General features: G+C 34.3%; 1 protein-coding gene across 4 annotated transcripts in view; it reads right to left on the bottom strand.

The window, feature by feature from the left end:
* The window catches only part of LOC128988571 (rho GTPase-activating protein conundrum-like), a 72359-nt gene that overhangs the window by 9924 nt on the left and 45857 nt on the right, over window positions 1-16578 (bottom strand). For 2 of the 4 annotated variants that reach the window (XM_054409964.1, XM_054409965.1), the window contains exons 1-5: window positions 11438-11467; window positions 9617-9773; window positions 3516-3769; window positions 1468-1592; window positions 971-1146 (exon numbers count right to left, since the gene is read on the bottom strand). In XM_054409964.1, the coding sequence (XP_054265939.1) occupies window positions 971-1146; window positions 1468-1592; window positions 3516-3769; window positions 9617-9773; window positions 11438-11458 (733 nt within the window). In that variant the 5' untranslated portion in view covers window positions 11459-11467. Of the gene's footprint in view, window positions 1-970; window positions 1147-1467; window positions 1593-3515; window positions 3770-9616; window positions 9774-11437; window positions 11468-16578 lie in introns of those variants that run through there. The other 2 variants (XM_054409966.1, XM_054409967.1) reach the window with 1 other exon arrangement.

The raw sequence follows: 16578 nt of genomic DNA, 5'->3' as shown, positions 1-16578 counted from the left end.
TGAATAAGTAGAAATTTTTAAAACTAACTATGACGATTGCATTCATAAATCTCAAATCATATTGTAGGCTATGGCCATATCTTATCCTCCTAAAAGCTGTTTACTAACTTTCTAAAGCCATTATTAAGAGGGCGTTGGAGTGCGGCCATGTTGGATTTTTACCTCCATAAGAACAATGTTAAACTTAAACCCTGATATCTCACTTATTTGCCAATATAAAATTATGAACTATGTTTCAAATTAAAGGCATATTTAATACACATCATTATTGCAGGAGACTTTTTAACAAAAATAAAGGGATTTCTAGGAATATAGAATGTAAAACCCATACGTTCATCAATTTATTTTAGCTTTGCTAGGACGTCATAGAAGAAACTATTCCGCAAACATGATCCGAAATGTTATTAAGATTGAAATAAAATATATTTCAAATCATTAAGCCAAACAGTAACAAAAAATATGCTTTTAAGTGAAGGCATGTTCCGCACGTTTCAATGGGAACTTGTCACTGGTTTGCCTGCGCCCCGTTCGCAGAAGTGTCAGCGAAGATTTTTAATCTGACTCCAACGCCCTCTTAATGTCTATATCTGTGTCCAACTGTCCAAAAACCTCTCATTTCACATTTTATTTGTCTTTGTCATGAGCAAGTAGACATTTTACTGTAGACTACGAAGCCATATCTCCTAAAAGCCTGTTTAGCCCCTAAAAGCCCCTCCTAAAAGCCCCCCCCCCCCCTTGGAACCGCCACTGAGTGTAAGAAGAGGCGCTTTAAGGGAGAAGAAAATGGAAGAGGCTTATCCACACTCTGGGAAGACCTGAACTGCTAAATAAATTATGTTGGTTTGTTCTAAGTTGTACAAAAAAGTCTGAAGAGGAAACTCATGATAATAGTAATGTTTGGAGTAAACATTTATCAAAATATCCAAAGGTTTTCTGGTTTAAAATCACTTATTTCTGCATCTCAACCAACCTGTTTCACTTGCAACAATATCTGCTCCATATCGTAGGTTGGCAGCCCTGAACAGATTGCTGTGTACAGGCGCACTGGGCAGTCTGCGCACTTCTCTGCGCGACTCATTCCTGCGCACAGCCACAGCTGTTGGATCCTCAAAGATCTGTGTCAAGCTCTGCGGTGGAGTTATTTGTCTAAAACACAAAAAATAATTTCAATTTTCAAATAATACTATGTTACTGTTTGTGTGTGTAAAAAACTACATGAATTAGTTCACGAATGTGTTCTAGTTGTGTTAAAACCACAATAAATACGAAATTTTGAAAAATAAAAATATACAAACTCATTTGCAAGAATTATTTTTTGAACTAATTGTTTAACCAAGTGCATAAAATTGTAAAGGGTACCTCTAGAACTCGTTTGGATACTGTTTATATTTTCACAATGAGTACTAATTTTAAAACAAGTAAACTAAACTTCTCTTGGTGTGGCGTCAGCTACATCGAGCTACTTACGGACTCGTATTGTCTGCCTCCTGATCGTGATATATAGTGGGAGGCCAGGGTGAGGGGGGGCTGGGGGGTGCAGAATCCAGAGAGTCTGGGGTAGCACTGCGAGATCTCGACCCTGTACTTGAGTTCTGGAATAGACAAACATTGTCAATCTACAATTTGTTGAATACTATTATATAAATCATTTTTGTATACAGTTTATTTGGTCTCGTAAACAACATGAACTGAATCATTGTTAAAACACTTTTGAAACAATTAAAGAGAGAAAATACAGTGAAAGAGAAATTTATCTACCCCCATGGGCTGGTAGTAGGTGTAACGCTCGAATGCGTATAGCACCCCCTTATTTTTAACACAGGTATTATTTATTATTTAATTATTTCATCCATGGTTTATTTAGTTTTTCTGAGATGTTATAATGGTCTATTTTGGTATCTATACTTAGTAAATGTCAAAAAGGGATCTTAAAAAGACCAGACATGTTTACAAAAATATTCTGGAAATCTTTAGATTTGATTCCATTTGAAGGAGGAATAATTTCAAAGTATTCTCTCAAGATTGATTATGTAGCTTTTTAAATTATGAGCTACTATATTTAAAAACCAGTTAACTTAGTAACTATTTCAATATTGAACTAAATTAATTGTATTGTAAACAGCTACGAATGATAAAAGAGGTTTAACACTGCAATGATTTGTTTCTCCTTATCCTTATAACAGTTTTCAGCTTTGAATCATTTCTACATGATGATAATGAGTTAATTTCATAAAATGTGTAGCAATGTTATTATCTGGTACCTATCCAGTTTTATCCCGTTGTAGCTTTACAGTTCAAACAATCAATTTCTAACATTACCCAACCAAAACAAAGGTCATAAAAATACACACTTACTCACAATTACCTTAGTAAATATTGTACGGATCACATAATTAATTAAAATATAAACACATCAAGCTTTTTACTTGAAGCGAAAATGAAATCATCACTTCTTACCGTTATAGAACAGTCCAAAACAATGAGAGAACACCTAAACGTCTTGGAGAGAAACCGCATGTTGAGTGAATCTAATAATACACCGATGTCTGTTGGAGCGTCCGACGCACTTCACACAGTAACAAAAATATAATGCAACTTCAACTATATTTAGGATACAACACACATCTTCAATCAAAGTAGTTACTATTTTTTGTTAATGTGCAATACAATTTTGATTTTGATGAATTATGTCTTTTGAAGTTGATGTTAACAATTTCTTAATATTATTAGTTGATAGTAAACACCGATTTTTATTAGGGTTTAAGAAATGCATTATTTTAAGGCTACATCTGGTCTTTGTATTACAAAGTTATACAATTAATTGATACAATGGAATTATGTTAGGGTATATTTAAGTACCTATCTTCGAGTGTAATATGGTAGTCAAAATGAAATCCCCTATATATCAACAACTAAAGGGAAGGTAGTGTTTAATTTAAAATGAACTACAGGTGTTTGAAAACCAATAGGTCTTACAGTTACAGTTTTAATGAAAAACAATGCAATAAAATTTACCTTGTAGCTCAGCTCAGGTACTTCGTTGAATTTAAGGTGAATTCATCCAGTTTGTTGTGTCCCAGATAAACATTAACATAAAAAAAATCACTGGAATCATAAAGGGATAAGAAAGATGTAAAAATGAGTGTGTAGTTTTGTGTAGTTTAATTCCATCGGCAATTTTCATGTATTTTTTTGGAACAGTCCAAAACCTGGTCTTGGTGGGGAGGGAGCTAGTGTAGTGGTTAGAGCGCGGGACTTCAGTCCCAGGTTCGATCCCCCCCAAGTCACTAATGGATTTTATCTAAGTGATAATGCCGCAACCCCTAGGTCTAGCCTGAAGTAATGTGAAAAACAATCCCAGGCTCGTGCCTAGCGTCCTAGGACCATAAAGTCTTGTTACTGTCTAATGTCAACCTTTTTTGTATAGTACAGTGTACATTGTAATGAATTAATGTATTAATGTATCACCCAATAACAATGCCAAATGCATCTAGTGATCATTCAACAAAGTTTACCTCATAGTCCCTAAACACGTCTCTAATGTCCGGCCGCCTGTGCCTAGCCCGGAGTTGTTTCTGTCGCTGGCGTATGGTGTGGTTGAGGGTGTCCACACGGCGTCGCACCGCCTGCGCCTGGTGAGGGGCCATCAGCGCCAGAGTGTTGTCTAGCTCCGTGTCCGACACCTCCTTGCCCTCCAGGAACGGCTCACGCAGACGACCCAGTCCAGCGGCCACCAGCCACTCCGTCTCGTCCAACCCCTCGCCTTCCTCTGTAACAAACAGACATCTCAACTGCGGGAAATACATTCTAAATTGTAGCGGTTATTTAAGAAACAGCATAAGTGGATTGGCCAAATTGCAAACTTTGTTTTTAGGTTCTTTCCATGTAAATAGTTTAGCAGAGAAATTTAACCAATTAACTGATTCAACTGTCGAAGAAATTATTGACTCAATAGTTCTTTTGCCACCAAGATTAATGCAGTGGCTACAGTAATCATACTTGAGTTAATAATTAAGTTATTAAGCCAATAATCCTTTTGGTGCAAATAATATACTCGTAGTTAAATAGGTTTAAGTAAGATTGTACCTATATAATTTTTTCATCATACTGTCCAGAAAACAGCTGGTTTTAGTTCTCTAAACCGTCCTCAAAATCATCGTTTTCAGGTAACTTCAAATAGGGAACATAAAAAACACATGTTAAATCTTTGGTTCGCTAACCTCAACATTTGTTAATGGCACATTATAATGTGAAGAAGAAGAAAAGAGAGTAAGAATTAATGTTGTTTTCTACTTGAAACACATAAATTACAAAGATAAAACAGCATGGAAGAAAGTTTTTCTGATTTTGTGTTGGAAGAGTGAAGGAACCCACCACCCGGTGGAAGGATGGTTCTAATATGTTGAGTGGTAAGAGATTTGAATATGGAATACCTTCTGGTAAAGAAAATGGTTCCTACAAGTAAAATTGGAAATCAGGTTAGAACGGATGAGCTAATGTAATGATAAACAATATTGGTAAAGATACATAACTTTGACTCAAGCTGGTGCATAGTTTGGGAATATGAATGAAGGGTAAACGTAAAAAAATGGCAGTGTTCTTATCAGTGATAAATAAATAAATTTGTGATCTAATTCACAAACTTTTTTTATTTGTCATACTTTAATTTAAAATACCAGAAAAAAACCTTCCTATCACAGAGATCAAATATATTTTATAAGAATGTGGACATTTTTTGCACAGAGTCAATGTTCAAGCAAAATAGATTATGATATATATTATGATGTATATAGATTATGATGAAATAGATATGATTATACCTTTCGCAGATAATCAGGTGATTTTTAATTGAACTTTTAAAAAACCAACCAAGTAAAATACCAAGTTAGATAAGAAGACAAAGCTTTACTATAAAAATTTATAAAAATAATAGATAAATACTTAAGGAATCAAGACAGAGTTTTTGCTAGAAAATTAAGAATTGTGAAAAAACTTTAGGGACTGACGTTGAAATAAAAAAATCATAAGCACCTTTGTCAATGAAATAAACTAGGCCTACTGATTTTACAGCAAAAATCAACTGAATTTAAATTAAATGTTGATTTACCACTTTCATTGCAGATACCAACTCTAAAACATATTCACCTATAAACACGGCCCTCGAGCAGCAATTCAATCATCCTTTTAACCACTACAACACATCTACAGCTTTCTAATTCTTCATGTTTCCATAAGCAACCACACGTATAAGACCCGAAGCTATTACCACTTTGGGTCTACCAACATTCCAAGCCTCCGGGTATCCATTATCCAATCAATATTACTCAGGTTCCTTTTGGAAGAGCTGCAGGACAGGGGGAAGGGGGGGAGGAGATTGTACAGCTTCATGTCGGAAGATGACAAAGGATCTGTCGGATGATGATTGGGGTTTACATATTCATGGGTCGGCAGTTATGTAAGGCCTTCAGTTGAGCAACTCACGCTGCGGCATTACCATAGCTAATCTGTGGCCTACTGCGACCACCAACCTGCTGGTCTAGTTATGTGATATCAATAGAAAGTGGATCAACTGCGACAGTGTTGTGTGGTGTCAATAGAAAATAGACCAACTATGATGGTAGACTAATTGTGTGGTGAAATGTTAAATACCCCCGCCGCAGAAAACCTGCAGACTAAGCCAATTTCCATTTGCCTGAATTGGTATACAATTAAATCTATTTAAAGAATATTATGTTTAACATATACCTAGGTTTACTGCTACAGGGTGGCTAAATAAAGTGTGTTTTTAGTAAAATATTATTAGCTTAGTTTAAAATAAATAAATTTGCCAAGTTTGATCAAAATAACAAGCAAAATACAATATTTTACAAAATTCTCTGTATAAATAACATGGGAATTTTAAAATTTAAGTTTTTTTAAATTTTCTCCATAACTAATAACCGCACAAAACACTTCAAAATACTAAATTATTTCTATTTTTAAGCTCTTAAAATGGTCTAGAGAGAAATTGGGAAATTTTGTGTTTTGATGGTCTAAAATGAGAAAACCCAATTTTTACCCCATAAAACCCAAATCAGTGTTTTTGGCCTCTGGGGACTTCAAAATGAAAAATTGAATCAGTCCTGGGCTCAAGTCTTACTACGAGACTAATAGCTACGTCCCTATAGGTAAATTCACTAGTTTAAAAAAAATTTGACTTGAGTATCGTTGAGTACAATGGGGCTTGGAAAACAACAAGTGAACAGATGTTACACAAAGTATAAGAGGACGCCAACCTCTCAAAAAGAGGAAAAACTAATTTTATGAAATTAAATGGACATTAGTATAATCCATACCTAAAATTTCACTACATAATGCATATTAATAGACTTTCATTTGGCCTAATAAACACTTATACTTGTTTAACTGATCCATGAATATGGAGTGTAAGCACTGGAGGCAAGGTCACTGAGTTGTCACTTGTTCATGGTGATTTAAATTTCAAATTTCTAGTGATGCAAGACAGATCAAATCAATTATTATCACTAAACTCACATTATTAGTGGATCCTAACAACAAAATGTAAAAATACTAAATACAAAATGTAACCAACAGTTGAGCATTATTTGTTGTTAAAGAGAAAAGCTATTTATTGGTTGAAACCTATTAACTAATTTAGAAAAATCTGTGGTACTGATAATTAAAATAAATATACTTTAATGATCCTGTAAATTAATTTTAGGTAACAATTTTTTAATGAACAACTGTTAAAATAATTATAGAGCAAAGTTTCTAGTAGTGGTTTGAAGAGGGTTTAATGCATTTGATAAAGAAGTGAACAAATTAAATGTAAATTAACAAGATGTTTACTGTAAAATGATTTTTACTTCATGATTGATCTCTCAAAAGGTAAATCAGTTTTAAGAGACTCTAAAGTAGTTTTAAGTTTGCTAAAAATCTTATTTTATAGCCAAAACCATTCTATTTTAACAGTTATGTCTACTCTACATAAATCTTTGGTATTTCAACTTAAGACACTTGCAACAGGTTTTTACTTTTTACTATAAAACACTTCCAAGGTATGAAGTATAGGTGGGCATTTAAACCAATAAACCCTGGGTAACTTCCCAATTTACTATCTTCTCGATACTAGGGATTGATACAAAATATATACTGGAATAGTTCTATCTTTTTTTATTTAATCCAAAATAATCATTTTTTTATCAAATTTGTGAAAAATATACGAAAACCGATGTGAGCTCTAGAAAAGTTTAAGGGGAACTAATGCTAGTGCAATAAGAAAGTGTAAGAAATGTCACCAGTCAGTCTTGCGGACAGACTGAGTCACAGTTGCTCGGTTCTTCCTCTATGTACGCGACACATGTGTGCTCATGCTAGCGGAACACATGTGCGTAGGCACATTAACAGCTTTCAGTCCTTACTCAATATTAAGAGAAACCGCAACTACAACCGATCATTATCTGTTCACTTGCCTCACTTCCTCATAAAACCTATCTATCACAGTTTTGCTCAAGCTAGTACTTAAATTAAATTGCATTGAACAGTTTTAGTATGTGCCATTTTCTACCACTTAAGGTGATTTTGTTTCTTTCCTGATCAAAGATTTAACTAACAAAATGGCCACCATGTTCGACTCTTTACACAAAAATATTACACAGACACCAATTTTAAGCTGTTTTTGTTCAGAACAGTGGAATGTAAGCTACTTTAACTTTGTGCTAGTCTAACATTGCAACCCCCGACACACTTGGTGATCTGATATGCTGGGATGAATGTGTCATCGAAAAATTTGTGTACAATAGAATCATTTTGTGTGTGTTTAACATCCAACTACCTTTGATTAAGATTTTTTAGTGAAAATAATATCCCAAACTGATTAGTTAATGAATTTGGACCTGCAATAGTCGAAGAGTAGGCTTACATAGTTAATTTTCATTTGCTTTTATCAGAAGAAGTAGTTATTAATTTAGAGAAAGCACTCCTCGTCTGAGGTCCTATCATTATCTTTTTTCTAGATGAATGGACTTTCAGCTCAAGGTGGGATTTGAACCCTCAGTATTTTCACATAGATAAAATTCATTGATGATTAGCAAGAATTGAACCCACGGCTTCAGGATGTTATGTGTAGCACCACTATCTATCTCACCACTACACCAATTGCAAAATAATAAAATTGTATAAGTTGACTTTCCTCCTTATAGATTAATTTTAGTATTGAATTATTTTTGACATACCAGTGTTTTTGGATTCGTATTGTAAAATTAAAATTACGTGAATTCACTTTCTGCTTTACCTAATTGTATAAGAAAACTTTGAGCATGTGTTCATAATACATTAAAATCAATTTTTTCACCAATTTCCAAATTCCTATGCCACTTACCAAAGTTCAAGCAACAGAGTACACTCATTAAGTGATGGATGTAACAGCCATGTAATCAGCTGTTAGAAGGGAAATGGGGAATCAGTCAGAGATAAAAGATAAGGGAAAGGCCAGTCAACCCAACCAACAGTGACTGGCCTAATGAACAAACACTGTTCAATTACATTAAACACTTCCTAGTGGTCAGCGAACAGTTGAGTTGCAGTGAAGTAATCGAAGGTGGTGTCACTTTAATGGCTACTAAAAAGCTAACTTAATAAAATATTCATCAAAGTAGTGAAATACCTGCCACACAAAGATTGGGGGTTTCACAGGATTTTGAGGACCACACCAGATTCCCATGTATTCTTTGTGTGTTAAATATGGAGTAATTTTTGCAACATTTGTGTAGGGGTGGAAAATTTGGTGACGTTTACCTAGGTCTTCGTAAAAGAAGGTGGAATCCAGCGTTCGATTTGCGGCGGAACGGCGTTCCGGTACCTCTCTTTTGGAAGGATAAAAATATTGGCATAAATAAAATAGGTTACAGTTCCTGCACCTCATTTTACAAATCTGGCACTGGTGGAATGTATAAAGCCTAGGTCTTCCTTAATACAATGGGGGTTTTCTTTGTAATGTAACTTTTTTAGATGTCCTACTTAATTTATTTCACTATCGAGTTGTCATTTTAAAGCTTATGATCTAGTGCAGTGATAAAAATGGTAACTAAATGATTCCTTTTTGGACTTTGCCCCCATTATAGCATTTGATTTATTTCTAGAGTTCGCTTTCTGCGGTTTTAATGGAAACACGTTCAGCTAATCCTTCAGTCAAGTGTTTAAATTACAGTCAGACTGTAAATAAGAGGCAAAACAGTCCTATTAAAATGTGCAATCTGAGCACAGGTTCCCTCGTATTTACATATTACTACAAGACACACTGTTGTCAACTGGCAAAATCCAGTGAATTGTTTAATGTGCATGTGTCCCAGCATCCTATAACCTCGCTTATCATGCTTTAAGTCTAAACAAAAAGACTTTGCACAGATCAGCATTAAAATATCTTGTACCTAGTAGTAAAATAATTTACTTTCTTGGTAAAACATTTAGAATCAGTTATGAAAATTGGAGGTACATCATAGACATCTTATTCTCTTGTTGGTTGTTTTAACACAGTTATCTTATCTAATCACTTAGTTCTTTGAGTGTTTTAAAATATAGCTTGTTTAGGTATAAAACATTTTTTTTTTTTGCTCACCATCATCCCTCGCTCCGTACTCCTCATCCAGGTATTCGTCCAGCCGCTTGGTCTCCTGTATGATCCGGATCTCGTTCCAGTAGTCCTGGAAGTCTTGACCGGACTCTGCCTCCATTTCCTCCCCTCCGGGTGGATTCTTGCTCACTCTTGCAACATTCTGGAACAGGTAGAAATATGTGGTCAGTTAAATATTTCTCATAATCCATTTTTCACAACAGGTATAAAAGGATATTTTTTCACTACTAGTCACAAAAGTGACCCTTTACATGCGAGTCGAAGACGAGCATGGGAAACACTATCTCGCCCCGAAATGAGGCTTTGGTGACGAGTATTGAATGATACTTTTTATCAAGATGAAAAAAAAACTTCATCAAACTTGAAAAAATATCTGATATTTCGTAATCTATTCACTTATTCCAATCTAAACACAATACGTCTGTACAATGAATTTTAGTGTAAAATTCAGCTGATTGTAAATCAGTTAGTTGATGTCATGTAAAGTATGGTTTGTGTAGCAAAAGTAATATTTATGTCAGGAAAAGTCAGCTGATCACTAATTGTTTAAGGTGTATGGAAATTGAAGATTTTCGAAGATCTCACCTGTATGGAAATGGGCTATTTTCAAATACAGAGTGATGAGAAGTTAATTTACTATTATATTGTATCACTCTTATAAACCAGCTGAGGACCAAGTTTAACTCTTTTTTTAAATTTTTGTTTCTTGATATTTAACTATTTTGAAAACAATGTCAGTCAAATAAAACATTCTAATTACAAACAACAGTGTGTCCTCTGCTGTATAACCAAACAAATTGTAAAATATATTCAAAATATGAGCAAACAGTTTCATCAACATCGACAGACTTTTGTGTCACTAACAAGAAACACACAAAAACAGACTTTAGATTGATGATAAGTCTACGAGCACTATTCAAAGGCAAGGTATGACCACCGAATGGAAAGTGGTAGTGATTTAAAGCTGCTTAAAGTTAAGTAGTCAGAAGTATAACCATTGCTTACATAACATAACAAAATATTGTTTCAATAAACCAGAGAATAAATATTTAGTTTAACAAAATACAGTATCGCAATGCATTGTTTTGATTAAGCTGAAGGTGTAACATTTGAGAAAAGTGAAAGAGTGAATGTAGATAATTTTGTAGGTATACAAGCAGAACCACAATAGGTACGAACTATAAGAGGTTTTTTATCTAAAGTTTTGTTATGCAATAGGATGTGGGTTTTTTGGAAATTAAAATTTGTAGAAAACATATTTTTGATAAGTTAATGCACCCTGCTAATGACTTATACAGCCAAACAAGTTCTCTCCAGCAAAGTCGTTAATTAATAGATGTAGATACCATGTCAATGGACTAAGGTGTTTGTGATAATATACTGGAAACCTTTATTTTATTTTATAGGTAAATACTGAAGTACTGTATATTGATGTGGTCTCAATACAACCAGACTTCTGTAGACACTGTTTAAAAAAAGTGTACTTCCAAAGTGATTCTAATAAATCAAATTCATGGGAACCTATGGAATTTGTCAATTCTATTTTTATTACCATAAACAACGTCATGGAATTTTGAATTGAAAAGTAATAGTGATAAACTATATTTGTTTGATAACATGTTTATTCTTGGATCATTTCTGTATAAATAGCCTACTTTTGTTTGCAAATTATTTTAACCGTAGGAGAACCATAAAAACTCAGATATTTAGTTAAAAGCACTACAGTATTGTAATAAGGAAATCAAAATTAACTTTTGTTTGCAAAAACATTCTCATGAAAATAATTATCATTTTTCATATATTTACCTCGACACAGCCACTATCCATTGCAACAACTTGTTACTCACAACTAAGGTATGGGAGACATGTCTACTAGATATAGATAAGCCTATGACACATTTTTTCACAAAAACTAGGGATCAAGTTCCAAGTACTTCCCGCGTTTCAAAATCACACAGCATCACCAGAAACAGACAATGTATGACTAAATACTCAAAACAAGTAAGAAATATCCTGTTATCAGAGAATGATAAGAACTTTACAGCCTTGCCTCAAGGCCGAGTCTGACTATTCAATAATGTTTGATAACCATTGTAAAATGAAATAAACTTTCAAATCATCTATCTATATCTATACTATTATAAAATTGAGGTGGTGTCTGTCTGTCTGGGCAGCTGTCACGACTAAAATACTAAACCGATAAAGCCAAAATTAAGCTCAAAGATTGTCTACATATCTTAGGAACGTCATAGGCCTATTCAGTTCCCTGAGTTCCTCTCGGGCTACGCCCCTTGGATGTCCAAAGTTTTGAGGTGAGGTTTTAAAAAGTAAGTATTGGTCTCCATGGAAGCATGAGAAAATTCACAATGTTTACCTTTGTATTGACGTTTCAATGTAAACAAGCAGAACTGACAAATTGCTTATTTCACAATTTACTTCAGACAAATATACAAAGAAATTAAATATAATATTTTACACAACTATGTGGCAAGTTTATTTATTCTAAATTTATGTAATTGATTATGGAAAAAAGATTCTATAACCGTTGCTGTATACAGGCCCTGCTTTTGATTTATTTAAGTGTTAAACGTTATGAAAATAATGTTACTGATATATTTTCATGTAAACAGTAGAGCAATTACAATGTAGGTTATACTTTTTTGTATGCATTTTGTGGCTTTTTGTTAAAAAATTCGAACTACTTAATAAGTGTTAAGGCGGTATAGTACATCTTCCCGTTGCGAAGCATGGGTACAGCAGCTAGTTATACCTATTCCGCAAGTGTGATGTTTTTTTTTCAATTACTAAATTGAAATTATTGCTTTAGTCAACAAGCTTTGGCATAAACCGCTTATGATTGAGGTAGATTCCTTAATCAGATATTTTGTGCATGTATCAGATAATTTGAAAATCTATTGTTTGGAAAGATATTGTAAACAATACTAACACAGCTTGTAGTGTGATTGTATCACAAATGCAACACATCTGTTGTAGACTTCTGTGGTTGTACCATAGATAAAACATACTTGTGTTGGTTTGTCTATGTTTGTAGGCTACTATAAGCACCCTCGTCAAGGATTATAAGTACTGTAATACGATAAGAGGATTTGATGGTAAAGGATGGGGAGGTGGGGTAATTTATGTAGATAACATTTTGCAAATCAACTAATTGTTATAGCGATACCGTCTTTTGCTAAAAGCATGCACATTGATTGGTAGTTTTCCATATTCGTGAGAAAAGTAATGGTTTTTTCTGTCACTATGCAATAACACAGTATTGATACATTGTTGATTTATGAAACATTGTTCAAGAGTAGTTTTACTGTTCCACACTTTGATTGCATTCAATTTTACTTTTAGTTTACAAATACAGAAGTACCCTGCCATTTTTCACTGACTCAAATCGCACATCATCAGAATACACTTGGGCAGCCAGTTTTGATAGATCAACTATCACTGACCACAACTTCCTAGTTGCTCAGTGTTGGGCGAGGTGGCATGTATCACTGGGGCGATGTAGCGATGTAGACATGTAGTGATGTAGCGCCCACACCTGACCAAGACACAGCACTTTCCCTGTGCTGTGGTCGTGGTCGAAGGGTCTGCGGTGTGGAGTTATGCCATACAACTGGGGGCGACACTTTCGCTATGTATGATTATGATAGGTAGGGAATCATATTGCTTATATGTTGGAATTGGAAGAGAATCAGGTGTGTGACTTAGCCTTTATCTTTTAGAGTTAGCTGAAGTTAAAAATAACTGGACAGAGTACTACAATGATGGAAGAGTATTGAAATGTAATTTTCCTGAATGGTTCTCGATTCAAAAAGGATATTATTTAAATCCAATTACTTGCTACTGCAACTTTTAAACAATCCCAGAAAAAATTAAACTTTTTAGTATACAGAACAGTAGACAGCATTCATTTTAACCAATACCAAAATTTAAATAATGTATCCTTGATACATTTTTATAGGCACAAACAAAACGTTTTCCACAATTCTGTTGTGATTTCTAAATGTAAAACCCGGATTTTAAAAAAATGACCAGAGACTGTTATTAGATAAACCTACTGGCTATTTCATTTCTGTTATCCGGTTATAGCAATTGTTTATCACTATGAGTTATGGACGGTTTCTTAAATCAAAAATTTGGCATGAATAATCAAGTATATTTATCATAACCAAACACCGACTCTCGCAAATCAATTTCCACACTTTCCAATACCAAGGTTATCAAATCGAGAGTTATGTACAGTAAGAAAATTGTGTGTTGAATAATGTTTACACTACAAATGCCTATAGCACCATCAGTTTTTTTTTTTTTGGGTTTTTTTTATGTTTTATTGAACTGAGAAAAGCCAAAACTTGAATGTATGAAGAAAAGATTTATTTATTTTTTCATCTATGTGAAAATAAGCCCTATGAAACTATTAGATAAATGGTACTGTATTTTTTTCCAAAGCTTTGTTTGGGATATGGATTTAAACTAAACATATAATAACACTGTTTAAATTGATACAGTATTTGAATCATGGCTCTGATTCCACGTTTTTCATGGAACCATAGAGATGGATAATTACTACTCTATTACTATTTGGTATTGTCATATACTTTAGACACTGTAGTAGGTTCACATCTTACTATAAAATTTAAAGCCTCTTTTATGTGTTTCATGCCTAACAATAACAGTTGTACTGACTTATAATTGTTGGGTACATTTTACAAGTGCAATTGACTCTAAAATAAATCGTTGTTGGTTCTAATAGTTTTAAAGATATTACATTAACACAAATTAAACAGGCACTACTGTTTAATCAAAACACACTACAATAACTGGATGGAATAGTGATTGTCTCCAGCTAACCCATACATATTACATCTACAAGTGAGTAGGTTCATCTTTTAACTATGGTATCTCCACTAATGATAGGCCTACTCCACAAAACCAAATACACAATTATTAAAGCATAAAGGCCTTCTTACAATTTTGTATAGTGAATTTGGCACCAACAATGCCCACATTTTACAAACACAACTATTTCACAAACATTTGTTAACTATTAGTAATGAATTCTATTTATCTCCTGAGTCATATTGAGGCTATGCGATGAGAAGGCCTATAGCCTATAATTACCGCATTAACGTTAACTACCAGTTAGAAAGAAGGTCAGCTGTTTTATTAGAAATTAAAATACCGAACGCGTGCAATAATAGTGCACAAAGCGAATGCAATAAACGCGGAAGAGGCAAAGGTCGAAGGGCAGAGTTTTATTATCAGTACAAACTGCACGGTGTTGCCTCATCATGACGTCATCGGTGTATCAGCTGGTCATTGTTGAACAGCTGTGTTGACAAACATCATTTTGTTGTTGCATGATATAATCAACCGGTCTGTTGGTCTGTTGTCGACAATGATCTCTATGGTAATTTCATTGGGGTAAAATATGTGTGCGGGTGCAAGTTATAAGCGGGTAAATAGTCGAAAAAAGTGTTACTAATTTTAGGACCTCTGGTAGGGCCTAAACTTTGACATAAATACAAAAGAATATAGAATTTGTTTAGCGAATTTCCCTATAGGGGAAGTAGCTAAATTACCGTAGGTCTCATGGTAAGACTTGAGCCCGGGACCGATTTGTTTTTTTTTTATTTTGATGTCCCCAGAGGCCAAAAACACAATTTGTTCAAATTTTTATACGATTTTATATTTTTATATGAGTTCGTGAACCAGCATAAGCGGATAATGGGGACGTGTTTTTACGGGGGGTTTTGTGGGGCAAAAGTTGGGTTTTCTCATATTTGACACAACATTTCCCAATTTCTCTCTTAACCAAATAGAGCTTAAAAAGATAAATAATTTAGTATAATGAAGGGTTTTTTGTGCGGTTATTGGCAACGGATAAAATTCAAAAAATTGTAAATTTAAAATTCCCATGTTATTTTTATGGAGAATATTGTAAAATGTAGTCTGCTTGTTTATGGATACTATATTTTGATCAAACTTGGGAAATATTCATGAATGTTATACTAAGCTATTAATATTTTACTAAAACACACTTTATAAGCCTCCCTGTAGCAGCAAACCTAGGTACTTGTTAAACCTAATGTATTTTTAACTAGCTGTAACCCGCGGGCTTTGCCACGTTTAACTTCTTAATTTTCAAGATTATCTCGTTCGCATGGCTCAATCACGTCCTGGTTGAAGTTTGTTCGCTACGCTCACTCACCTTTGGGTTGGAGCTCGTTCGCTACGCTCACTCACCTTTAGGTTGGAGCTCGTTCGCTGCGCTCACTTGCCTTCAGGTTAGCTCGTTCGCTACGCTAACTCGCCTCCAGGTTGAAGTTCGTTCGCTACGCTCACTCACTCTTGGTTGCAAATTAGCTGTTGTCATAAATGTAAAAGAAATAATAGTGCTGCACCCTGTTGGTAATCCTTGTAACTTTAATGCTATTGAACATCATAGAACAGAACCAACTTGTTTAATTGAAACAGCTGTTAAGATTCAATAATTCCATTTCTCATAAGGTTAACATGGGAAACTCCAGAGCCACTGGGGCGGAGCCCGAAAGGATTTTGAAATAAGAATATGCCTATATGTTAATCGGGAATGTGAGCTATCATCATGCCAAATTTCAGCCCAATCCGACCAGTATTTTTCGCGTTCACTTGTCACAAACGTACATCCATACATCCATACATCCATACATCCAAACTTTCTCATTTATAATATTAGTAGGATAGATTTTATTTGAAATCCAATCAGGCAAATGTAAATTTGCTAGTCCGCAGGTTCAGGGGGGCCAACACCCGATATAACCACTCAAAACTCAAACTTGAAAATTTTGATGAAAAAATACTTTCTCTATATACTACGGTACATATAGGGAGAAAGTAATACGAATATAAGTTATGGAAAGCAACCTAGTTACAAGAAACAGAATGATAAG

This window comes from Macrosteles quadrilineatus, unplaced genomic scaffold (genome assembly GCF_028750875.1).
Source record: "Macrosteles quadrilineatus isolate MER2022 unplaced genomic scaffold, UCM_ALF_1.0 Scaffold_3__2_contigs__length_128488019, whole genome shotgun sequence".
Classification (NCBI taxonomy): Eukaryota; Metazoa; Arthropoda; class Insecta; order Hemiptera; family Cicadellidae; genus Macrosteles; species Macrosteles quadrilineatus.
This window is presented reverse-complemented; position numbering and strand designations above follow the sequence as displayed.